At 51.9% G+C, this 25,901-nt stretch overlaps 1 protein-coding gene across 3 annotated transcripts; it reads left to right on the forward strand.

Moving 5' to 3' along the window:
* Window positions 1-686: 686 nt before the first annotated feature.
* Window positions 687-25,691, forward strand: FOSL2 (FOS like 2, AP-1 transcription factor subunit). Of its 3 annotated transcripts, none has more exons than XM_012475508.3 (4): window positions 687-1,640; window positions 11,959-12,210; window positions 17,092-17,199; window positions 20,298-25,691. In XM_012475508.3, exons 1-4 carry the CDS (start codon window positions 1,539-1,541, stop codon window positions 20,814-20,816), a joined length of 981 nt encoding a protein of 326 aa, XP_012330931.1. In that variant the 5' UTR covers window positions 687-1,538; the 3' UTR covers window positions 20,817-25,691. The 3 variants fall into 3 exon arrangements, with proteins under 3 accessions (XP_012330931.1, XP_012330933.1, XP_012330932.1); XM_012475510.3 differs by having other exon boundaries at window positions 688-841; window positions 20,298-21,076; XM_012475509.3 differs by lacking the exon at window positions 687-1,640 and adding an exon at window positions 2,360-3,523 and having other exon boundaries at window positions 20,298-21,076.
* Window positions 25,692-25,901: the final 210 nt, after the last annotated feature.

Raw genomic sequence — 25,901 nt, forward strand, 5'->3', positions numbered from 1 at the left:
GGGGCGCCCGCTGCGCTCGGCGGCGCCGCGGAGGGCGCCTACGACCGTGCGCAGCCGCGCCCTCCCTGCAAGCGACTCTGCGCGCCGGGCTCCCGGCTTCCCGGTGGCGCCGCAACGAACCGCCCGTCTCGCCGTCAGGGCTGTGATTATTTTCTAAAACCCGGAGCCGAGACCCGCGCGGCCGCTCTCGGGGCCCCGCCCCGCGCCCCTTCCCAGGGCGGGGGAGAGGCCGCAGCGCACTCGGGAGCTGGCGAGGGAATCCCTCTCCCTCCACGTCACCCGAAAGCGAGGAAACCCGCACTCGCGTCCTCTAACGCAAATGACCATCTTTGGCAACGTGCGCCAATGGAACAGACCAAGGGCGCTGGGCCCGGGGGGTGAGCGGGGGGCTCGGGAGGGCCGAGGCTGCCTCTGCGCCCCCGAACCGTGCGGGCCGCCAGCTCTAGCCCGGGCCACCGCCTGGCTTCCTTGCGCCGAGTGCGCGGCTGGCGTCAACGCGGCTGGGAGCCGGAGCCTGGAGGGGAGCGCTGCGCCGGCCTCCTTCCCTCCCGCCCCTCTTCCTCCTCTCGGCCTCCTCCCCCCGCCTCCTCGTGCGCTCCTCCCTCAAGGTGGAGTCTGGGGTTGACGTGAGTGAATCCACATGGTACAGGGCTGGAGAATAAAGAGTGTGGAGTTGAACTCGTGCCATTGTAGTGACTCATCTCGGGCAGAGCGCTAGGGCTCGGAGCGAACCAGCGAGCGAGCGAACGAGCGGCGCTCGGCGGGGACCGAAAGAGGGAGACAGAGGCGCGGCCGGGCGAGGCGGGCCGGTCCGGGAGCAGGCGCCAGGGAAGGAGTGCAGGTCCGGGCGCCGGAGCGGGGAGCGGGGCCGCGTCCCTCTCAGCGCCAGCTCAGCTTCAACCCCACGGGCCGCTGTTCCCTGGCGCACTCGGGTCCTTGGGACAGGCGCACGCCGCTTTCTCCTAGTCAAGTGTCCGAGCCGCCCCGAAACTCCGGCGGCGAGTCGGCCACGGGAAGTTTATTCGCCGGCTCCTTTTCTAAAAGGAAGAAACAGAAGTTTCTCCCAGCGGACAGCGTTTCTTTCCGCCTTTTTGACCCTGTCTGAAATCGGGGGGGAGGGGGTCCCTGGGGCTGGCAGGCCAGGCTCGCCGGGCTCCCAGTCTTTTTTAATTTCCAATTTTTGATTGGGCCGTGGGTCCCGGCCGAGCTCCGGCTGCGCGCGGGGGCGGGAGGGCGCGCGCAGGGGAGGGACCGAGAGACGCGCCGACTTTTTAGAGGGAGGGACCGGGTGGACAACTGTTCCCGCGGCGCTCGCAGAGCCGGAAAGAAGTGCCGTAAGAGGCGCTCGGGGGACGCAGTTCTCGGGGTGTCGCCGCCTCCCTGTCCTCGCCCGCTGCGGAGGGGAGAAACCCAGGAGCGAAGCTCAGAGCCCGCGGCGCGGCCGGCGGACGACCGAGCGCGCAGCAGTTGGTGCGCGGCCGCGGCGAGGGCGGGGGAAGAAAAACACCCTGTTTCCTCTCCGGCCCCCACCGCGGATCATGTACCAGGATTATCCCGGGAACTTTGACACCTCGTCCCGGGGCAGCAGCGGCTCTCCTGCGCACGCTGAGTCCTACCCTAGCGGCGGCGGCGGCCAGCAGGTAGGTGCGGGCCCCGGTGCACCTGGCGGCGCGGGCGGACCCCTGCCCTCCTCTCGCTGCTACTGCCTCTTTTGCTTTCTTTTCCTTTTCTTGTCGAGAAAATACCTACCAGCCACCGTTGTAAGTTCTGGATTTTCGTCCTGCCCTTCCCCCCTGCCCTTTTAAACTAGGGGACTGGTGAGTGGGCTTGAAGAGACAACACCCTCCCCCCCATTATATTTTACCCAGCCAAACTCCTGTAATTGTAGGCCCCCTACCAGGAGTCTGTTACCTCCTTTCAATAACTACCCTCTTTCGCCACTCCCCCACCCCCCGCGCCTTCTCTCTGGGTGGTGGACAGACAAGAAAATCTTTGCACCCACTGGCACCTCTGGACATCCTGGGACCGTATTCCTTCAGGAAAGCCCTCTTCCTCTCCTCCCCGGCCTCCATCAGTCTTAGCTCCTTTCTGAAAGGGGTTGGGGACCCAGAAACATGGTTGAACTCCTTCAAGTAACTGGAGTGAGGGCGAGGGCTGCCGCTCTGGGAATCAGGTGCGAAGGTCAGGAAGGAAGAAGCCAGCCTTGATTGGCTCCTGCCGCTTGTGTGCCCGTGCCTGCCCGTCTGCCCGTCTTCTTTAAGGGTCGGGGGCAGGAGCCTGTACTGCCCCCCTCCCCCAGGAACGAAGGAGCACCTTGAGGGTCTGGGGGTACCTGGAGCAAGGAGGCCGGCAGAGAGAAGAGGGGGTAGGGTGGGGGAAGAGACATCACGCAGGCTCCTGGGTGGTTCTGGAAGCAGAAAACAACTTGTTTCTAAAGCAGCCGGACTGGTTTGCACTGGAGGGATTGTGCGTGTAATCTGTGTGTTTATAAATACCAGGAAGGTGCTGCTGGGGGTAGGGGGTTGCTGATGGCGTGCCTGCCCTCTGCTGCAGCTCCTCCACCCGCTCTGTCTCTAGAGAGCTGGGTTAACGCAGACACAATACAACATGAAGCCCACCGTGGTCAGCATCCGTGGAGTCTAGCAAAGTTGGCTGCAGCAAGAGATGCTCCCTAACGCGGTGGCCTTGGCCTCTAGAAGGGGCTGGGTGGGCTTCCAGGGAGGGGTGGACTCAGCTGGGAAATATTATGGAACATGGGTCTCTTTTGGATCTGATGAGGGATCCCTTGTTCCAAAGTGATTCCCTGTATCTGGTGAGTCCCCAAAATGGCTTTTCTCTCTTCCCTCTGCCTCCCCTGGTGCTCCTATAAGCATCCACAGTAGACAGCCTAGTCTGTTCATTGAGCACCAGGGTGATGAGTTTAAAATCGCAAAGTTGTTGATTATGTTTGCATCCCAGCCCTGTTGGTGGTTTGCATTCAATGTAAACATTATGAGGCAGGCAATAGGTGGAAGTCTATACCCATTCCCTCCCTCTCCCGGTCCACAAACCCCAAACGCCCGTCTCCTCCTCCCTGAAATCAGGAAGGGATCTTTTGATTTCTTCTCTGTTCTTTTCCCTAACGTGTCTTTGGCAGTGATCGTTGGAGTATTGCAATCTTACTGCCTGACTTAGCATAGACCCTGGGGCCTGGAGGGAAGTCAGACCGGACATCGGTGCCCCAACTGTATTATCTGTGTCACTAGGGCTTTGAGCCCAGGATCTGAGTGGAGGCAATTCCCTGTTTTGGAAGAAAATCAGACAGGAAACCAGGGTGAGGAAGAAGGAAGAGAACTCAGTCCAGCAGAGTGTAATAGGGCCTCATTACCGAAGCAAAAAGCAGCTGTTGGTTAATTCCTAGCATGCTGTAACACATGAGGATTTTGCAATTAGCAATAACCAGTGCATGGGGCTCTCGCATAGACGCCTGCCCATTCGGCCTGGCAGTGTGTGAAGCGCCTTTCAAACCAGAGGGATTGGCAAGGTAATGCTGATTTAGACAAGTTTCTTGGCTTGTCCGCTCCTTGGTCTGGTGGTGGTTGGGTGGGGGACCAGGAGGAACGGGGTGGATTTTTCCGTCATTGCTCCAACTGTGAACAAAATTGTTCTGTGGTCCTGAGGACTGACCTCAGAGGCTTTTGTCACAAGTCTGTGCTATATGACCTTGCCCGATCTTGGGCTCAAGGTAACTTTACTACATACCAGATAAAACATGTAATCACTTTATTTCTCTCAGCTTCCTTCGCTGGGAGACTTTCCTGGCAGTCAGTGGATGGGCCTTTCTCTTTTATGGCATCTCAGTGCACCCATCCATATGACAGTTCTCTGGTTTTTCTTTGGGCAAGTGAATTTTGTTTTTTCAGGTGTCTGTTTTGGGGATCCGATAGTCCTCATCAGTTTGCTGCCAGTTCTTCAACCCAGAGCTTTCCCTTCCCCTCTAGCTCCATGAAGCTGGATCTTAACACATGGCCATGAGCTCCAGTGACTTTGGGGGGTGGAGGGGAGCAGACGACTCTTTGTTATAGCTTCAGTTCTTATATATGGCAGGAACTTGAGGCATGAAAACTATTTCCTGTTCCAGTTATAGTTTTAATCTCAAAGGTTGGTCATTGGTGATTTTGTTTTGTCAGTAATCGTTGCACACACCTCCCCCTCTTGGATTTTTCTTTTTGCCTTTGTTTTCTCTCTCCTAACTTTCCTAGGAAAACATCTCCCAGATATATGCCCTGCCTGGCAGCTTGACTATTACGGTTTCAGGGCCTGAGCATTACGCAATCCAGCCAGTTACACAAACATAGGTCATTTCATAACTTGTTTTCATCAGCTGGGCCCCCTTTTAATGAAAAAACAAAACAAAAACAAGACCTAGAACTTTTCCAGGGCTGCTATTTGTTTCTCAGATAACTTATGAAAATAAATCAAGGGGAATATTTCCTTTTTGGAATTAAGGATACCAGACTAGCACTCTTCTTCCTCAACCACCCCTTCCCAAGACAGACGGACACACACACACACACACACACACACACACACACACACACACACAATTCCCCAGAGTGAACTTTTGCCAACTGTACCAGACTGGGACATTCCTCACATCAAAGAACTTTTACCAGAAATGACTGTGATTCCCAAGTCAGCCTCAATCGTACCTCTCTAGTGCCCTCTACGGGAAATTTTTAGGAAAGTTATCCTGGGAATGTATTTTTCCAGTCCCAGAGAGTGTTAAATTGGTGAGTTTGGAATTCTTAGGATGCTTTTTCTTTTTAATGAGGGACAAATAACTGCCACATATTGAACCGTGGTTAACTGGCAACCGCTTGACTTTGAGTTCCTTTTTTGTTTGGTTCTAAATAAAACCTGTTTGAAAAAGGAGTGCTTTTTTCTTTTCCTATTTTGATGTCTGTCTGTTCATTAGGGTGCCTTCACAATTTGTTCTAATTCCCAAGGCTTGTTTTCTTACGTGCTTGTATTAGGAGGGGGTTTGTTCACTTGGTGGGAACGTGGCAGGCACAGATTAAGGGTCTGAGTGCTTTTTTTTTTTTCCTTGATCTTACAGATGTTGTAGATTAGGATCAAACAGAATGTTATCCCAAGAATTTGTCTGTTCCGCTGATTCTTGATGGTGGAAGTCAGCTTCACTTTTTCATCAAAGGGAATGGGGTGAAATAGCAGTCATGCATTGTCTGAGTGGCATTTGAATTTTCCTATCCAAAACCTTAAGTGCATTTCCACTACCTTTTTCTGCCTGTCTTATTATTTAAGGTGAGGGTAAAATTGGGAGACTTGTTTTTCTTTTCTATCTTAATACAAACACAGCAGAACTTATTCATCCAAATCACTGTCATCCCCTTCCTTGTTTTTTCCTTGAGGAGACTAAATGCTTATCTGAATGCTGTGGCTATGCCCAGACTCAGAAAGGTTTTGCAGTACCCTCTCTTTTGCAGTTGCTTTCAGCATATTCTTTTGAAAATCCTCCTGCTAACAAACCTTTGTCTTTTGAAGGGTGAATTTGACATTTGGAAATTACCAAAAGCCTCTTTGGAATCAAGTGTGACACACAAAGTCTGGGTGATCAGGCTGGGTCCAAAGTAGGGTGTGACCCCACGTCCTGCAGACCTCAGGAGTGTACCTGGGACAGCATGCCCACAACAAAGGACACCAAAACAGGCACCTTTGCCGTCAATAACTTGGATTTTTTTTTCACGTTTGTTAAATAGGAATAAAGATACTGGCTGTGAGAATTAAGGAGATGAATGTTCTGGTCTATTCGTTTAAACAAAGAAAAAAAATAGCATCATTACTTTGTGGATATGTCTCATCTGTGTTGTATGTGGCCACAGTATTTCAAAATGACAGCAGCTGCCCTGATTGAGGCAAATATATCTGTTCCAAACCCCATCTGGTAATTCTATCCCTTCTCTGCTCCCTGGGCCAAAGAGGGAAGGTGTAAGGTTTTGCCTGGCCCACCTGGTCCCTCGGCCCTGTCCCTGTCCCTGTCCTGTGGCATTGAGACTTTCCTAGGCTCACCTTCCTGTGGCTCTAAGGGAAGATGAGAGGACATGTTCTTTCCATGGAGTGCAGAGCTGCTGAGGAGCTGTGGGGGCTACAAAAGGGGCCTGCAGAATAGTGGAGTGAATTCCCCAATGCTTTGGAGAGGGGCTTCTGGTCAGAAGAGCCCTGGCAGGGAAACAGCTGGGAACCTGGGCGAGGGCTCCCTTCTCTTTCTGTTTCTTTTCTTCTCTGCTTCTCTTCCCCGCAGCAGGCAGCCAGGTGTAGAGTAACTCTTTCAAGGGAACCCAGGAAAGCCTGGAGGTTGAAGAGGCGAGTCATCTGAGAGAGCATTTGTATACTATAACACTCTGGGAAATCATGACATATTAGCAACAGTTTCCATAGTGACATAGTGGCATTTCTTCAGAGAGGAATGAAAGGTCAGAGGTCAAAGTGATGTTCAACAAGGAACCTGTGAAGACTGGTTAAATTCCCTGTGGAAGGCTTCGGGGAACAGCCCAAGTTCAGTATAAATACAGAGCATTTGCGTTAAACAGGGCCCCAGTGGGGATGTGATGGGAAATATGAGAGCATGTGCCCTTATCCTTTGCTCTCCTCTGGAGCTAATCTTCTGGGATGTTGGAATTTTCCCTTTTCCATCTTGGGAATCTAAAGAAAGCGTTCTTTAAGGGAGAGAACCCAGTCCTTTCCTAGATACACTCAATCATACCTGCTTGCCTGGTGAGGCAGGTCCCAGAGTCCACAGGACTTCACAGCTTGAATACTTGATAACCCAGACAAGAATCCATCTGATAGAGAATTGCCTGGCTACGAGGCTGGGCCAAGAACCCCAACCCTGACTCCCATCTCACATACCACTTCTGCCCACTCAGGAGTCTCTGGGCTAAGCCCTTGGCCCCGTCCAGGCCTGTAGGGGCCCAAACCCTAGTTCCAGTACCTGCCAGCAAAAAGCCATGGATTCGGGGCTGAAGCCAAGGCTCTGCCCTAGAGTCTTACGAGGCAGTTTTCCCAAATCAGCAACAATTAGGCTGGGGCACTTCTCTGACCTGCTGAAGTTTGGTGGCCCTAGAGGGTCTGTGTTCTCAGCCGTCTTTCTCATTGGTAGCGGAAGGAGCACACACATACTTTCTAAGCAGCCCCATGGCACCCTCACAACAGGGTGCAGCAGGGTGATGGGGGTTTCCACGCCTGAAGACCACAAGGCTTGTAAGGGCTTGAACTTCGGCTTAGGGTCTGGAGATTCGAGCTAATGAGTGAGAGCCCATCTCCTCGGCTACCTGGGTTAGAGGAATATGTCAGTTCTGATTTTTTGCTTTCTTATTTCCTGTCTGTATTCTTTTCCCTCCAATCTGAGCGTGAGAGATGAGAATGAACCTCTTGTTGGCAAACTATGGCCTGAGTATTTTTCTAAATAAAATTCAGTGGAACACAGTCATGCCTACTTGTTGACACGTTATCTAGGGCTGCCTTGGCACTGCAGTGGCAGAACTGAGTTAAAGCCAAGACTGTGTAGCCCATAAAACCAAAATATTTGCTGTCTGACCCTTCACAGCAAAAGTTTGCTAGACTCTGCTCTAGGAGGTGGATGGGGACTACTGTATCCTTTTATAGGCATTCTTGCCCACCCAGAAGTTGACAGGGTGACATGGTTAAATATTTGGAGGCTTTGCCAGGCTGGAATGCTACACAGGCATTCAGCATCTTCACTGTGTTCTCGAGGAGGACATATTGGCTGCAGAGCCACCAGGAGCCAAGTGAGGTTCTGGGTTCCCTTGCGCCATCCCATCACTCCCAGCACACTCCTGGCACTGCAGCAGGTCTGAAACTCCCCTGTAGCCCACAGCCGAGCAGTTCTGTCTTGGTTTGTGTTTAATGTTAACTCATTCATAGAGAACCATGATTTATCTCCAGTGTGACATTTGGCTGATTCTTGGGTCTATTGGCATAGAAGAATGCCAGGCTAACTTCTGGGACCACAAACTCCTAACTTCACCTCTTCTCTCCTACCCCAGTGTCTGAATAACACGTTTCTGAATAACATGTTGGGAGTTGAGACAAGGCCCATCTGCCAGATCTAATTGAAACTTGTGTGTGTCTCCCAGAGAGGCTCCTCTTGGAGACAAAAGCCTTCTTTATCAGAGCCCTGGGCCCCTCTGGGGATGGGACATTGTTTTCCTTGCAGTTTAGAGCCAGTGTATGATCCAGATGGCCTTACCTCCTGTCTGAAACAAGGTGTACATGCGTTTCAGAGGCAGTCATTACCTCCTGCCTGGTTTTTATTGCTGTCTCGTTTTGTCTAGACCAAGCCATTGCTGCAAGGAATCTGGCTGATGTATACCGGGGAGCACATACCATGGACCTGCCCTCCACAGCGGGTGGACTGGAAGGCCTGAGAGGGGCTAATAGGCATGCACTTATTCCCAAGGGATCTTAGTCTCTCAGCTTTGCTTCAGGGTTTCTGCTGGGTTCCCCAAGCCTTAAACTGGAGCACTTTTATTTGTTGGAATGAGGAGTGACTTTCTTAGGTGCTTTCCTAAAAGGAAAGCTGACAGCTTCCCCATGGAGGAGGGGGTCATATTAAACCATTGTGCTGGATGCCTCAGGTGCATTTCAAACCCAGAACCTGGCTTGGGGAGAGAAATGGAGTTTGAAAGTTGGGTGCTTCCCGGGAGTGGGAAGCTGGCACTTCTTCCCAGAGCCACCTGTGCAGAGTACACAGGCATATGTCATGGTGGTGGTGGTGATGACCTTCCATTTGTTTGGAGCAATGTTTCTCAGAATCTCATCGGAGTTAAAAAAAATAATAATAAAAAAGAAAAGAAAACCTTATCAGATGCCTGCCCCAAACCAATTATTTTGGACTTTAAATGGTGACGCTCTGACATTGGTGGTTTTTAACAAGCTCCTTGGAATATTCTGTGTAGCCAGGGTTGAGAACCACTGGTGTGCTTTTATAGCCTGTGATTACAAGTAGCTACTCATTTAATCCTCATGACAGTACAGTGAGTGTGATGAGTATTCCCCTTCACATCCATGGAATTGAGTCCTCTGAGCCCAGGGCAAAGCATTCAATGGCTAAGCCAGGCCTCAACTCCAAGCCTCCTGACCCTAAGTGCAGTGCTGACTCCGCCCCTCCCATCCAGCAGCCCAGGAGAAAATAGCTGTCTGGGACGTGGTGCTTCTACACACACTCAGCCATGCCCGCTGTTCTCACGACTCTGCCTACTCACAGCCCAGCCCCAGTTGGCCATTTTTCCTCCTTGAAGATCATTTCCCACTTGGATGCTTTCCTGCTCACTGCACCCTTCCCTCCTCCACATGCACACACCTGCTACTTTTCAGTCAGTGCCTGATAAAGCCCACTTTTCTTTGCCTTCAGAAATGCAGCTCAGAATCTGTCACCCTGTGCAGTTCTCCTCACAGAATCCCAGAATCCATTGTACCGGGTAACTTTACTCCAGAATCCCGGAACCCATTGCTCTGGCGGCTGTCCTTGATCCCAGAATGCATTGCGGTGGATAACGTTCCTCCAGAATCCCAGAACCCATTGCTCGGGCAGTTTTCCTCCGGAATCCCAGAATGCATTGTGCTGGGTAACTTTACTCCGGAATCCCAGAACCTATTGCTTTAGGCAGCTCTCCTCCCGAACACCGGGATCCACTGCGCTGGGTAACTTTTCTCCGGAATCCCAGAACCTACTGCTTTAGGCAGCTCTCCTCCCGAACCCCAGGATCCATTGCACTGGGTAACTTTCCACCAGAATCCCGGAACCCATTGCTCTGGCAGCTGTCCTCGATCCCAGAATGCATTGCGTTGAGTAACATTCCTCCAGAATCCCAGAACCCATTGCTCTGGGCAGCTCTCCTCCCGAACCTCAGGATCCATTGCGCTGGGTAACTTTCCTCCGGAATCCTAGAATGCATTGCACTGGGTAACTTTCCTCCGGAATCTCAGAACCTATTTCTTTAGGCAGCTCTCCTCCCGAACTTCAGGATCCATTGCACTAGGTAACTTTCCTCCGGAATCCTAGAACCTACTGCTTTAGGCAGCTCTCCTCCCGAACCCCAGGATCCATTGCGCTGGGTAACTGTCCTCCAGAGTCCCAGAATCCGTTGTGCTGGGCAGCTCTCTTCCCTGAATGCTCTTGGCCTGGGACCCCCAGGGCGGTCTGGGAGGTGAGGCAGCTGTTCCAACCATACAGACTGGGGTCAGGCAGATAGCAGGGAATTGAGCAAGAAGGGGTCCCCAGTTCTGTCAGCTGCAGTGGGGTTCTCTAAACATTATTTACACAGCAGGAACCCCAGTGTTGTGACAGGGCAAAGACAATCATACCAGCTTTGCTGCGAATGCTTCTATCCTGGTTGGTCTGATTGAACCGGCATAGGGGGGATACTATAGCATCCATGCTAATGATAGTGGGGTTCCATTCCGGGCCAGACAGATCTGTGGGACCTTCTTGGTGAGAGGGAAGGTCTATAGGGGATGACCTGACACTTTATCTGAGGGCAGTGGAGGTGGATAACCAGCACTTAGGGCTGGATTTTGAGGAAGAAAGAAGCAATGGCAAAGGAGCTTATATACCACTGTGTTCAGGGGCTCTGGCCTCTTTGTCAGGCTGAACTGGCTTTGAATCCTGGCCCTGCTGCTTATTAGCAATGTGGCCTTGGATAAGTTACTTAATCTCACTAAGCCTAAATTTCTGTCCTTAAAATGGAGCTAATGGTCATTCTTCGCTCAGAGGAAGAATTAATGAGATAGTCTAGGTAAGACATGGTGTCTGACGTTTAGTAAGTGCCCAAGAAGCCTTAGCTATTGTCATCATTTCACTCACTTTCCAAGTGGGGAAGAAACTACTTGGAGAAGCTTTATGTGGACACAAGAATCATCTGAAGATGAAGGTTCACCTGGGTTCCATTAGGGGGACTTTCCTCTGAAAAGCTGGAAGTGGGGGGCTCTTCTCTCCTCCCTGCTTCTTCCACTTTCCAGTAGCTGCCTTGGAGAAAGGTCAAGAACAACTGCTAAGGAACACAGCCCATTTTAGTTTTTATGCTCTGTCATCATCTTATATTTTAAATAGAATGCTTCCTGCAGCATGTTCCAGAGAGCTCTGCAACGTGGTCTGGGCATAAATTAAGAGACGGGGAGAAAACTCTGTGCTAGCAGCCCCAGAGTTTCCCACAGAAACATCTGTGAACATAGATCAGTGCCTGTGTAGCTGTGTAGAGAGACACTCAGCCGGTCTGCCCCAAGCAAGATGCCGATGACGGGAAGGGAGGAGGGACAAGGACAGCAAGGGACATCTGGCTGCAAATGCCGCTACTTGTTGGTCTCATGGGTTAGAGGGCATCTTTTCATGGACCTGGCTGTGCACTGATGGGATCATAGCCCTGTCCTGAACCTCTTTGGAAAGTGACAAAAGCAGACACAGGATGCTTTCTTGGTGATCTTTGTTGGTCCAAAGCTACTGGTGTGCAAATCTCTTCAAGGTGTCCTGAGAAACAGTTGGTAGGTGACTCAGAGGCTTAAGAGACCCAGGTGCCACATCCTGCAGATGTATATCCTGGAGAGCTGCCAAGAGGGCCTGCCGAGTGTGAGTGTTGGGGACCATGTCTGTCTTGGAAGTCATTTGGGATTTGACAGTATCCTTACTGAGCCACCTGGGGATGGAGTTCTCAGGACCCAGTCAGGGAGCAGCTCCGATGTGAAGCCCCAGGAATAGTTAAGATTCCCCGCTTGACTCTTGGATGCACAGGAATTATCCAGGCCCACCTGGGGTCCTGACCTTGCCCTCCAAACACTGACCTGCTCTGTGTTGGTTTTTACCTCGGCTCTGTTCAGTTATCATTAAGTCTCCTGTTCAGCTTAGTATGTATTGGCTCAATTGTATTGTTTTCCTCATTTCAGAAATTCCGGGTAGATATGCCTGGCTCAGGCAGTGCCTTCATCCCTACCATCAATGCCATCACGACCAGCCAGGACCTGCAGTGGATGGTGCAGCCCACAGTGATCACCTCCATGTCCAACCCATACCCTCGCTCGCACCCCTACAGCCCCCTGCCGGGCCTGGCCTCTGTCCCTGGGCACATGGCCCTCCCAAGACCCGGCGTGATCAAGACCATTGGCACCACTGTGGGACGCAGGAGGAGAGATGAGCAGGTACAGCTCAGACCAGCGGGAAGGAGCCATGTCAGTGGCTGTCAGAGCCCCAGAAACACAAAACGTTTTTCTGCAGACTGGTAGGGAGCAGGGTTAATGTTCTGAGAGCGGAGGAGACAAGGGAACCAGGGGCTGAAGAGCACGTCATCCCCATCACTGGAGGCAGAGCTGGGGAACCGAGAGTCAGGCTGGCTCTGTCATCTCGCTTGTGTTCCTTAGAATCTCTGAGACTCACTGGGCGTGGTGGCTCACACCTGTAATCCCAGCTCTTAGGGAGGCAGAGGTGGGAGGATAGCTTGAGCCTAGGAGTTCCAGACCTGCCTGGGCAATAGAGCAAGACCCCATTCTCCACAAAAAAGAAAAAAAAAAAAAAGAATCTCTGAGTCTCAGTTTCTCAGCCACAAAATGGGGACCACAGTCCCTGCCAGCCAGGACTTGGCTACAGATGGGAAGGACTATTATGACCTGCCCATAGCAGGATCCTTCTCTGATCCTTGGCAGAAGGGCCATGGGACAAGCAGCCAATGAACCCTGGCTGTGAGCTTTTTAGAATGAGCCCTTAGCTGGTCTAGTGCAGACCTCTGGGGTCAGGCTCTGGGCCGGCACTGCCCACATGGCTTCCCATTCCTCCTCAGTGTGCTCAGGGCAGGAGCACATTACAAGGCCTGGAATGCACGTTCCAGCAGTGCGGTAACTCTGGCCTTAGGAGTCTGTTCAGCAGCGTGAGCTGACGGGAGGATGAGGCAGGGGAGGCGAGATATCAGCCCTTTTCTCCTCAAGGGGATCAGCTTTGAGAAGGAATTAACCTGGCTGGGGAGGGAAGCCAGAAAATGAGGGGTGGTGCTCTGCTATTTAGGCAGCACCTACCCGGTACTCAAGAGGCTCGTTGCCTGGATCAACAGTGAGGCAGGGCAGTGCCAGGTCCCCTGGTCCTGGAAAGGGAAATCAGAATCATGCGTAATTCCAGAAAGAATGGATTAAAGCCTTCAGAGAGCCCCATCTGTCCCCCATCTCAGATGGTACAAGCAAGGGCCAGACATAACTGCCTGTGGTCACTTCCAGTGAGTGGGGAAGTATGGGCTGGATCCCAGTTCGCTGGACCTCCTGTGCAGTGTTCTTTCTCCAAGGCTATGCCACCCCGAGCCCAGGGAAGAGAAAATACTTTAGCAGTGGAATCCCTTTTTCAAATGGAATGTTATCCTGGAAAACTATTCCAGTGACAGCATCAGAACACTTGCCCATTTCAGCCGCTGTCCATCTTCACTCTGTGATCCGTGGGCCACAGTGTCACATGGTTTCCCGTGGGTCATGGTAGATCCAGACCCCAGAATAAGTGGAATTACAGGGATCACCATTCTGGGAACTGTAGGCTTTCTCAGGAGCTCTGCTCCTCTGAGGACAGACCTGGGTCTTGTCCACTCCTTGTTGGTTTGTTCTGTTAATGGCAGAACCACAGTGCAGAGCCACTTGGGGAGGTGTGTCTGCTACACTGTAATAGATTCAGTTGCATGTTGCACTTCTGCTTCTGGAGCAAGTGGCCAGTATCCTCCTCACAGTTGCTTTCCATAACTGCAGTTGTAAATATTGCATGTAGCCATGCTTATAATGTCCTTCATAAATACGCTTCCTTCAGGGAGTCCAAGGTACAAAGCCTTACAGTCACCGATGAGCTGGACTCTCCTGGGACATAAGTGATCCTGAGTGAGAGCCAGGCTTGGCAGGGACTCTTTGGGGCTAGCAGGACCACAAAGCCTGAGGATGTGCTGAATGCTCTCTGTTCTTTTTTTTTTTTTTTTTGAGATGGAGTTTCGCTCTTGTTACCCAGGCTGGAGTGCAATGGCATGATCTCGGCTCACTGCAACTTCCACCTCCTGGGTTCAAGCAATTCTCCTGCCTCAGCCTCCCAAGTAGCTGGGACTACAGGTGTGCACCACCATGCCCAGCTAATTTTTTTGTATTTTTAGTAGAGACAGGGTTTCACCTTGTTGACCAGGATGGTCTTGATCTCTTAACCTCGTGACCCCTCACCTCAGCCTCCCAAAGTGCTGGGATTATAGGCGTAAGCCACAGTGCCCGGCCTTTTTTTTTTTTTTTTGAGACAGAGTTCTGCTCTGTCTCCCAGGCTGGAGTGCAGTGGTGCAATCTTGGCTCACTGCAACCTCCACCACCCTGGTTCAAGCAATTCTCCTGCCTCAGCCTCCTGAGTAGCTGGGATTACAGGCATGCACCACCATGCCTGGCTAATTTTTTTGTACTTTTGACGGGGTTTTGCCATGTTGACCAGGCTGGTTCTCGAAATCCTGACATCTGGTGATCAGCCCACCTCATCCTCCCAAAGTGCTGGGATTACAGGCATGAGCCACCATGCCTAGCCATGCTCTCCATTCTCTTCTGGGCCTACCTTACACCAAATTTAGAAATTTATATCCAGAAGGGACTTTGGAGACCATCTTTTCTCATTTCCCCTTTATACCCATTTTATAGATAAGGAAACTGAGACCCAGAAAGGCAAAGGGCTCTATTAGAGTCACACGGTGAGTTAGTAGCAGAGCCAGCACTGGAACCCACTTCTCCTGACCTTCAGCCCTGTGGTTTTCCCACCACACCACTAGGCGTGCCTCATACACTCTGTCTGGAGAATTTCCTTCCTTTTTTGAGAGGCAGGGAGAGAACAAGGAGCATTTTATCCCACATCAGTTGGGAATTCACTCAGTCACCCGGCAGCTTTGAGGAAGCCTGGGCAGTAGCAGCCTAGAACCTTGGCTATTTGGGTTCCCAGCCCTCAAGGCTTTGCTCTGAAGCTTACTCCAGCCGTCCCCAACCTCCCCAAGCTGCCCCGCTAGGGAGGAGCCTGTCCCCGGAGCCGACCTGATGCCTCATAGGCCTTGTCTGGAGCCTGCCTGGGAGGCTCCCTCTGTGCCCCATGGCAGCGACGCTGAGCAGGTGGGGAGGAGAGGGGTGTGTGGCTTGTGGGTGGGTACGTGGTGGTGCTGACACACTCAAGCTGGAACCATGTTGATCTCACTGGCCTTGATCACTTCCTATGTCGACAGCTCCCACGAGTTGCCCCACACCTCACCAGTCAGGGGAGAGACTTCTAGGTCAATCAGGAGGCCAAAAGTTGTCCAGAAGCAGCCAAGCAGGGAGGAAGGCTTGGAGTGGGGTCAAGGTCAGCCTCCTTCTTTTCTGCCTCTCATTAGCGAGGGATCTAGGGGGCTTCCTGGGCCTTACAGGGAGCCCTGGTGGCCCTTTCAGTGGTAAGCCCTAAACCCAGGCCTGCAGCAGTGCCATAAGGTTTTCTTGGCAGCTCTGCCGGGCTTGTGAAGACAGGTTTAGGAGCAGCAAGTATCCAGGGCCTTGGCCAAGTGGCCTCATGACCTCAGCTGGGCTGTGGCCTCCCCTCTGCATGAAAGGCATGGGATTGTCCTCTCTGGTGCTGTGATGATTGTCCTCTCTTGGCCGTTCAGAACATCACAGCAACAGACCTCCAGGGTTAGAGGGAGCATCGTGGGACTCTGACTTGGTTTCAACTAGAACAGTGGCTGTTTCCTTCATGAGGTGACCCAAAGTCCAGGCAGTATCCCCCCATGGGACAACTTCTTCCTCCTCCTACAAAAGCAGCTTTGACTTTGCCCCCAGGTGTCCCGTGAGAGATGACCCAGGTCTTATTCTCCTTGAGATCTTCTAAGCCCCCAGAATAGCACCAGGCACTTAGTAGGTGTGCAGTCTGATGCACACCTTGATACCTTAGTAGGTATCAATGTCTGATAACTGAATGGGTGGTCTTTCCCTTGGCATTGCTTTCTGCTTTGGCCCACAGCTGGCTCCTTGTGTCACCTCTGCCTGAGAGAGGCATTGGGGTCACAGCTCTGCAAGGCTCTATGTAACCAGAGCATTGGCCCTGCTCAATAGAGCGGAGTTCATGTCCTCTGGCATGAGAGACAAGTTCCTAACCATCTCATTGGAAAAATGTAGACCCTAAGCTCTTTGCAGGGGAGTCTTCCTTTGTTTGGTTTGCAGATAAATCCTAAGCCCCTAGAACTGTATCTTGCACATGGAAGCAGGTGCTCACTTGTTGAGTGGATGGGTATGGTGGGCAGCAGGATTATACCTGCTGGGGGCTCCTCTTCCTTTTGCATGTCCTGTCCAACCTAGCACTGCACCAGGCATGTGGGGGAGTACTTGGAGTTGAACTGTGAGCAGCTGGCACCCTGGGATTGGCAGAGGAAATCGGGAGTGGAGTAGCACTCTTGGCCCTCCCAACAGCAATATAACATTCCCCCCTGGGTGGTTCTTACCTGTGTGGGGACTCCAGGCCCAGCTACTTAACCAAATAGGGATAATGAGGCTTGCAGAGCAGGCAAAGTGATGGGAGGAGTAATTAGCCAGGGTTTGGAAGAAGCTGCTTAAGTGGGTGGGTCACACCTGGCTGGCAGGAGCTGGAGGGGACTCTTGGAGAAGCATCCCCAGCTCCTTCTCTCTGGCCTGGGCACTGAATCAGGGCTGATGTGACAGGTGCTACCATCATGCCAGGGCCAGCGAATCCCTGACCCATTGCTGTCCTGTTTAAACATGGACTTTAAACATGGACATCACCTTCTGGGGCAGATTTTCAGCTCAAAGAGCCCTTCCAGGCTGCCAGACATCAGTGAGCCGCATGTTCTGGGGCCTCTGAGTCCAGCCATGCTCCTCTTACCCTTCTTCCTCATCTCCCCATTTCCAGAAGGGCTTCTTGCCTTACTTAAAATAGTTTTTTAAGAAATGCTCTGAACCATTGGCCCTGTTCTAATCACGATGCTCTGAACAATTGGCCCTGTTCTAATCATGATGCTTTGAACCATTGTCCCTGTTCTAATCATGATCGTTGGGTTTGGCCTCTAGCTGTCTCCTGAAGAGGAGGAGAAGCGTCGCATCCGGAGGGAGAGGAACAAGCTGGCTGCAGCCAAGTGCCGGAACCGACGCCGGGAGCTGACGGAGAAGCTGCAGGCGGTAAGGAACAGTTCTGGGTGGGAGCACCTCTGGATAGGCTGGAGTGAGAGCCCCAGGGGTCCTGATCCTCTCTCCCACAGCTGTCTGCTTACCCACAAGCACACTACAGATGAGTCAGTGGAGATAGAGCTTTCCTTCCTTTGGACACATGGGTCAGCATTGTGCCAGTTGAAAAAAAGAGAGAGGGAGGCAGGTGGCCTTTAGCACCAGCCAGGACCCAGAGGGAAGAAATGAACAACCTTCTGGGGGGAGTCTAGCCACTTTTTTTTACCCAATGCCTGAGTGTTCTCTGCTCACGGACCTGTGGTGGCTCCTGGGTGAGGGATGGCAGAGGGTTTCAGTATCACAGGTCCCTGCGAGCCAGGGCAGATCCAGACCTGCTCCGTCCGGGGCTGCTTCCCAAGGTTCCAGCTACTCCCATGCCTGCTGCCGTCAGGAGTGGCCTGGGCCTAAGCACTCTGGTTGGGCCAGGGGGAGGTCTTGATGGAGATGGGTCACGTGGCAGCCGAGTTGTATTTTCTTGGGGTTTTCTCATTTCCTTTACGGGCAGGCGGGTTCCCCGCCTCTATCATGAACTCAGAGCCATGGCGGCCGTGGCACTGCATGCTGCCCTTGTGAGTCACTCTCCCATGCTGCCTAATTGCCCAGGCCTGGGGGCCCACAGCCCTGCCCTTCCCTGTCTTAGGCTTGACCTGACCAACGTCACGTAACTCCCTTCAGAGCCTAGCCCTCCAGGAAGGGCTGTGTGCTGTGTGGAGGGCCTGAGCCAGGGTTGACTCTCCTGGGTGGAATGCTTTCAGAGTGTGGAGATGAGAGACTCTGTTGGTGGTCCTCACCATGACTGCCCAGGATGGGGCTTTGAAAACATCCCCCCCCTCACTTTTTTTTTTTTAATTATAATTTTTTTGAGATGGAGTTTCGTTCTCGTCACCCAGGCTGGGGTGCAGTGGCATGATCTCAGCTCACTGCAACCTCTGCCTCCTGGGTTCAAGTGAGTCTCCTGCCTCAACCTCGCAACTAGCTGGGATTACAGGTGCCTACCACCATGCCTGGCTAATTTTTGTATTTTTAGTAGACACAGGGTTTCACCTATTGGCCAGGCTGGTCTCAAACTCCTGACCTCAGATCATCTGCCCGACCTCAGGTGATCCGCCCACCTTGGCCTCCCAAGATGCTGGGATCACAGGTGTGAGCCACTGCGCCTGGCCCATCCCCTCACTTTAGTTAATGTTCCCAGGCACCATCTACTGGCTTAGGCTTCTCTTTCTGTACTGCAGCCCTCATGCTGGGGTGTTGAATGAATTGAATTGGGTGAATTCTGTGATGCCTGTAGTAATGTCCCTGGAGGTGTGAGAGCCGGAGAGGATGAGTGGGAATTCTTTATTCCCAGGCTAGGCAGAGCCACAGTCCACTTCCTCAGCCAGCCCTCCCACCACTACCCTTTCTCTGGTTGGCACTTCAAGGAGCTGTGCCCCACGTGGTGCTCCTTACCACCCGCCTGAGAATAGTCCTGCCCCCCGAGGCCCCTCTCCTTTCTTCCTCTCCTCCTAGAAGCCTCACACCCTACTCCCCTGCCTCCCCCGCCCTCTGGCCCAGCCACCCAGGCCCCTGAGCCACATCCTCCACAGGAAGCCTCTCATAAGCTCATGACGTTCATCAGACCCTTGAGACAGACGGAAACTTTTTTTCACTCCGGATTATGCTGTACTCTGCTTAACGAAGCCCTTGCCTGTATCTCCTCACTGATGAACAGCCATCCATGTTAGGGAAAACAGAGGGAGGCTGCTGACACACACCCTCTCCCCTCCCACAGAGGCCCCTCCAGGTGCACTTGCTCGCTTCTGCTTCTCTGGCTGGGGATGAAAGAAGTGGGGTGAGGTCCTTGTGGGGTGACCCTGGCATCCTCACAGGCCCTCTCAGGCTGTCACATTACTTCTGTGTCAAGCATGGTGGCTGAACCGAATGTTCTCTGAGGGTTCTGGGAGTCCTGAAATATGTGCTTAAGAAAGTAGAGCAAAAGGCTGGGCGCGGTGGCTCATGTCTGTAATCCCAGCACTTTGGGAGGCTGAGGTGGGTGGCTCACCTGAGGTCAGGAGTTCAAGATCAGCCTGGCCAACGTAGTGAAGCCCTATCTCTACTAAAAATACAAAATTAGCCAGGTGTAGTGGCAGGCGTCTGTAGTCCCAGCTACTATGAAGGCTGAGACAGGAGAATAGCTTGAACCCAGGAGGCAGAGGCTGCAGTGAGCAAGATCATGCCACTGCACTCCATCCTGGGCAAGACAGAGTGAGACTCTGTCTCAAAAAAGGGAAAAAAAAAAAAAAAAGAAAGAAATTGGAGCCAAAAAAGGGAGGAGAGGCTGTGATGATCCCACAGGGATTTGCTGAGCACTTATTAGAAGCCAGACACTGTTCTAGGCGCTGGGGATACAGGAGTGTGCGTGACACAGTCTCCCCTCTCTTGTAGCCTCGGGCTTAGTGTGGATCCATCCACAGCTGGGCTGACATGGGGTTGGGAGGAAGAGAAGGTGAGGGCTGCGCAGAGCTGCGTTCTGTGCCCCTTCTCCATACAGATCTCTGCAGTACTCACCCCTCGGGTACCAGGGGGCAGTCCTGGCTCCAAGGCTATAGAACATAGTAGTAGCACGTAGATTCTGGAGTCAGATACAATGGGAATCCAATCTGGGCTACCCCACCTGCTAGCTCTGTGACTTTGGAAAATTAACACAACCCCTCTGAACCTCATTTTCCTCCTCTGCAAAATGGGGTGATGGTAACATCTTCTTCCAAAAACTGCTGGAAGATTGAATGAGATGACCTATGAAATGCTTAACCCAGTGCCTCGCGCACAGTAGGTGCTGTGTTATGGCAGCTGCAGTTGTTATCGCGCACCCTCTCAAAGCTAACTCTCCTTCTTTGGAAATGAAAGGAATCTTGAGCCTCCAGGTGACTCAGACCAGTGGGGTCTGTGGTTAGGTGTGTGCTCTCACAGTGTCTGAGGACGTTACTGGTATTCACTTTCCTGCCTAGATTGGAACTGTCCCCCAGCAGGGTCCCTAGCAGGTTGCTGTCCCTCACATCCCTCTCTTTCCCTGGCAGGAGACAGAGGAGCTGGAGGAGGAGAAGTCGGGCCTGCAGAAGGAGATTGCTGAGCTGCAGAAGGAGAAGGAGAAGCTGGAGTTCATGTTGGTGGCTCACGGCCCTGTGTGCAAGATCAGCCCCGAGGAGCGCCGATCGCCGCCAGCCCCTGGGCTGCCACCCATGCGCAGTGGGGGTGGTGCGGTGGGCGCTGTGGTGGTGAAGCAGGAGCCCCTGGAAGAGGACAGCCCCTCATCCTCGTCAGCGGGGCTGGACAAGGCCCAGCGCTCTGTCATCAAGCCCATCAGCATTGCTGGGGGCTTCTACGGTGAAGAGCCCCTGCATACCCCCATCGTGGTGACCTCCACGCCTGCTGTCACTCCAGGCACCTCAAACCTCGTCTTCACTTACCCTAGCGTCCTGGAGCAGGAGTCGCCCGCGTCACCCTCCGAGTCCTGCTCCAAGGCTCACCGCAGAAGCAGTAGCAGTGGGGACCAGTCATCAGACTCCTTGAACTCCCCTACTCTGCTGGCTCTGTAACCCAGCGCACCTTCCTCCCCAGCTTGGGAGGGGGTCCTCCTCGCTCCTCCTTCCCAGGGACCAGCACCTTCAAGCGCTCCAGGGCCGTGAGGGCAAGAGGGGGACCTGCCAGGGAGCTTCCTGGCTCTGGGGGACCAGGTGGGACTTGGCAGTGAGTATTGGAAGACTTGGGTTGATCTCTTGGAAGCCATGGGACCTCCTCCCTCATTCATCTTGCAAGCAAATCCTGTTTCTTGAAAAGCCTTGGAGAACTCGGTTTGGTGGACTTGGACATCTCTCCGGCTTCTGAAGAGCCTGAAGCTGGCCTGGACCATTCCTGTCCCTTTGTTACCATACTGTCTCTGGAGTGATGGTGTCCTTCCCTGCCCCACCACGCATGCTCAGTGCCTTTTGGTTTCACCTTCCCTCGACTTTGCCCCTTCCCTCCCCAGTGTCAGTTTCAGTCCCTCTTGGTTTTTATCAAATTTGCCATGACATTTCATCTGGGTGGTCTGAATATTAAAGCTCTTCATTTCTGGAGATGGGGCAGCAGGTGACTCTTCTGCTGGGGCTGACTTGTCCAGAAGGGGACAAAGTGCAATACAGAACCTTCCCTACCCTGGTGCTTCCCAGTGCACCATCTCCAGAACCCCAGCAGGGCTCCCTGAGCTCTCAAGGAGATGCTGCCATCACGGGGAGGCTCAGAGGACCCTTCCTGCCCACCTTCGGAGACGGCTTCTGGAGGAGCGGCTTGGCCAGAAGACAGGGTGTGAGTGAGACAGTGGGGTACAGGTTGGGTTTGCTGAATGTCTAATTACCAGGCTAGGAATAATGCCAACAAAGCCACACAGGTGTCCTAGCCAGCTTCCCTTCACCTGGTGTCTTGAGTAGGGCGTCTCCTGTAATTACTGCCTTGCCATTCTGCCCTGGACCCTTCTCTCCAGACCAGGGAGGCACCCCTCCCTAGGAGCTGTACATTATACTCCAAGTCCCTGCCTGGTTCTGCCTCTCTCCCACCCTGGCTCTCAGGGTGACGCCACCCACAGAGATTTAATGAGCATGGGCCTGGACCTTCCCCAGATTGCTGCCAGGCAGCCCCTCCCGAAGCCTCAAAGGAGCATTTGCCATGGATGGAGAAGCAGGGGAGGGAGGCGGGAGGCTGTCACTGGAGTGGCATCTGCAGTGGCATCTGCAGCAGCCACTGCCCCAGCACCCGCCTCACCGCAGGGTGCTGGGCCTGTCCTGCCCTCTGTGGTCATCTGCCACCTGCTGGCTCAAGTGCTTTCTCTTTTACACTCCCCTGCCCCCACCCCAGTGTGCTCTTCTGGCCCAGGCAGCGAGCAAGCTGTGAGCAGCTGTGCCAAGCTGTCGCTGTTGCTGTGGCTCATGCGCTGTTCCTGGTTGTCTGTGGACTCTTTCCGGCTGCTGGAATTGGAGACAGGATGCTTTGCTTCTGACTGCGGGAGAGCTGTCCCCTTTCACGGGGTTGGAGAAGGGTCCCCCTGACCTCCAGTAGGAGCGCAGCTCAGTGGGGTTCCTGCCACCCAGCCCTCTGAGCCTTTTCTCCCCAGAGTATGGCTCCTGCCGAGTTTCTGGTCCAGCAGGGCCTTGACAGGAGTCGGGGGAGTAGCTCCTGGCCAGAAGCAGCCTCTCCGGGGCTTGTGCTCTGCAGAGATTCCGCTGCTGGGGATTCAGCTCTAGAGATCACGGTATCCTCGTTTGAAAGATAGACTAATTAAGTTCCTCTGTGGAGAAAGCAGTGACACGTTCACACAGCTGTTCCCTCGCACGTGGAGTCCACGCATGCTGGTCATTATTTCATGAACATTACCCGCTTCCATGCAGTAGACACACGGAGCAGAACATCTGTATGCTTTTTAAAGTACATGGCCCAGTAGGACTGGAAGTGACATGTACAAGTGATGCAGAAAGCAGAGTTTCAAAGAAAAAGGATTTTGTTCAAATACTTTAAAAATGTTATTCCTGTATCCCTTGGCTGTGATGCTCCCCCTCCAGATTTCGCAGGGGCTCTGGAAGGGACGCTTCTAAGAAGCTTGGGCAGTTGGGTTTCTGGCTTCAGATTAATCGAAGCAGCAGAATGAGCCAGGAGTAGCAGGAGATGGGCAAAGAAAACTGGGGTGCTCTCAGTTCTCACAGGTGTAATCATCTCAAGTGGCATTTGTAGCCAAGTGGGAGCTATTTTCTTTTTTGTGCATATAGGTATTTCTTAAATGAAGCTGCTTTCTTGTCTTTTATTTCTAAAAGCCCCCTTACTCCCCACTTTGCACAGCAAAGATCACAGTGCAGGTCGCAGCTTGATTCGTGGCCAGGCTGGACAAATTCCTGAGACACAGCTTGGCTTCAGTTCAGATTTCAAGCTGTGTTGGTGTCGGGACCAGCAGAAGGCAAAGCACCAGCCAACCCACAGGACTGTAAGGGGCCTCTGAGCTACGTTCCCTCTGAAGACCCCCAGGTTTGTCGTAGGAGGTTGTTTGGCTTCCCCAAAGCCAGAGGTGATTTGATTTGGGGAAGACTGAATATTCACATCTAAGTCAGCATATCCTGAGTTTACTTCCTTATGGCTTGCCCTCTCAGTTCTCTCTCTTATACACACACACACCGTTGCTTCAGAATCGCCAGGCACCTCCGTGGCTCCAGCTATGGAACAGCTGCAATGGGGCTGTCTTTGTGCTTGGGTTAGGAACTTCTGTGCTTCCCATGGCCCCACTCTAGAGGCAGCTGATGTGGACTCAGGTTGAGCTGCAGGCAGATGTGGGAGGGCACATGGCAGGCACTCTTTGATCAGCTCGTGTAAAACACAGGGTCCTCTTGACCTCCTGGCCGATCTTTCTGGGAGTAGTCCTCTCCCTGGCCAGGTGAATGTGGAAGCTGCTGACACAGAAAGGAGAGGAGATCCCAGCTGAAGCTTAGGAAATTGCTAGAGCCGGCTCCAAGCCGATAATTCATTGGGGAAGTTTTCAGAAGGAGTCAAACATCATTCTGCCTGTGTTGGGGTCCAGGTGTGTCGCACAAGCATCTCAAAGTCAAGAGCCACCTGGGGCTGCTGCTTCTCTTTCTCAGTCTTTGGGGAAAGGAGTCTCCCTCTGCTCTAGCTTGATTCCAAGTGTGAGGGTGGTTGAACTCTGAAGCACTAGGACTTTTTTTTAATCTCTTTTCCTTGACGGACCAACAGTGCAAATGCAATCTCACCATTTAACTTTCACGTTGATTTCCTTCCCTGATCAGACATCTTTGTGCCCCCTTTAGGAAGGAAAAGGATATACTTACTATGTGCCAGACACTGTGTTAGGAGCTTTTATATATATCCTCTTTAGGATGAGACTAAGAGATGAGGACATCTCTTTATAAAAGGCCCCTGAGTAATGGATAAACAGCAGCGCTCGGAGGTGAGATCTGCCTTCAAAGATGCAAGGTAAGATTGCCTTCAGTCTCATGTTTGTTCTCAAGGACTTACCCCTGCAATATTCTCCCACCTCCATACTTCTTCTACCCCACCATGTGCTCCTGTGCACTCCTCTGATGGTCCGAGGGGTAACCCGAGTCCTTAGAGAATTTGGGGACCAATAGGATATGTGGTGTGTGGAGCTTTCTTTTAAAAACTTAAGGGGTCTTTGCTACCTTCTGCTTGTTGAGTTGTTTTGGCATTCATCTTAAAAGCCAGCATCTCACTATTTATTGACAGGTTGGGCTGTGTTTGTGTGCACGTGTGTGTGTGCGCATGTGTGTGTACATTTCCAGGTGTGCCCATGTTCTGTAGCTTCTTAAGAGGAAACCCAGTCATCCCACTACGAATCTGGCATCTTCTTACGCTTCTAGTGTTTTGACCATACATCAACCAAGGGGTTTAATTTATCCAATGCTTGATGACATGTTCAGGAGGGCTGGATCGAATTTTGAGAGGGTTATGGGAAAGGGAGGGGGAGAAGAAATGGACATTTATTTTATTATTTATTTTAAATGTTTACATCTTCTTTATGTTGTATCAAGCCTGAATAGAAACTGATAGCATTAAAATACTCCGTTCCTCTCTCTCTTCTCGCTTCCTTTTTTAAAAAATTTAGGATAATGTATTTTTGTTTCTAAAGTGATTTGTGACTTGTGCTGTGTAAACTGTATAAAAAGGTTCTATTTTTAAAAGTGGGTTGTCATTCCTCTGGGGACAGTGGTCGCCAAGACATGTACATTGTAAGAGAACACAGTGGAAGATCCTGTCCTGATCCTCAAAAATTACTTCCTCTGTATAATTAAAAGTTTATTCCATTTATTTTAGTTTGTGTTTACTTGATTTCCAGGAAGAAAACATTTGATTTTGTATAAAGAGTAGGGTATCAGGGTGTCTTTTCTGCCTTGGAGATGTGTATATATGTATAGCATTTTCGTGTATAGTAGAAAATAAGCTTTGCGCATCTGTATTTGAGATACGTCAATGACATGGAGTGAAGTCAGCTGTAAGACCCTGGAGAGAAACAAGTTGTACATGGTTCATGTAGCTCTATGGGGAATTTAATTACATTTCTGGGCACCTTTTTCTTTTTTAAAGCAATGGTGACATGGTCCCATTGGAGTCTCCTAAATAGACCTTCCAGGCAGAACCGCAAGCTCAAAATCTTTGTGTAGTTTTGAAAATTGAGGAGTAGCTCTGTTCGGAAACCTTTCTGGTGGTGTGCTGTTGCTGTTGTCACTTTGTTGTTTTACTGTATGTAATACGAGCCTACAGTATTTGCACTAAAGAAAGCTTGTTAGAAAAAGCTTGCTGCTATGGAAGAAAGAACATATTAAAACTTCTTTCCTTTGCGATTTTTTGGGGGGTGGGGGGTTGGCTTTTCCACTTTCAGTTGAGTAGCATTTTGTAGAATAAAATGAATTAAGATTGAAGAGCCTCTGATGGTTGGTTTATTCTGTCTTCCCATCTCTCCTTTTTCTTCTGTTCCTCTCTACCTTTGGCCCTCGTGAGTAAAGTTGGTTTTGCTCCTGGTGGGGGTGGCGGGGTGCTGGGGGAGCTGGGAACTTCTTTCTGCTTGCTTAGAATCTCTTTCTGCAAAACTGTGAGGTGGGCTTCTGGGAGGACATCAGGGCATCTCTGCC

The sequence above is a fragment of the Aotus nancymaae genome, unplaced genomic scaffold, assembly GCF_030222135.1.
Source record: "Aotus nancymaae isolate 86718 unplaced genomic scaffold, 86718_ANA_hifiasm-v0.15.2.pri h1tg000057l, whole genome shotgun sequence".
NCBI lineage: Eukaryota > Metazoa > Chordata > Mammalia > Primates > Aotidae > Aotus > Aotus nancymaae.

What these genes read in the sequence shown, in the direction of transcription:
- FOSL2 (XM_012475508.3), top strand. Translation starts at nt 1,539, where the DNA reads ATGTACCAGGATTATCCCGGGAACTTTGACACCTCGTCCCGGGGCAGC. An exon ending in GCGGCGGCGGCGGCCAGCAG is followed by an intron (nt 1,641 to 11,958) that starts GTAGGTGCGGGC and finishes TCCTCATTTCAG; the next exon opens with AAATTCCGGGTAGATATGCC. An exon ending in GCAGGAGGAGAGATGAGCAG is followed by an intron (nt 12,211 to 17,091) that starts GTACAGCTCAGA and finishes TTTGGCCTCTAG; the next exon opens with CTGTCTCCTGAAGAGGAGGA.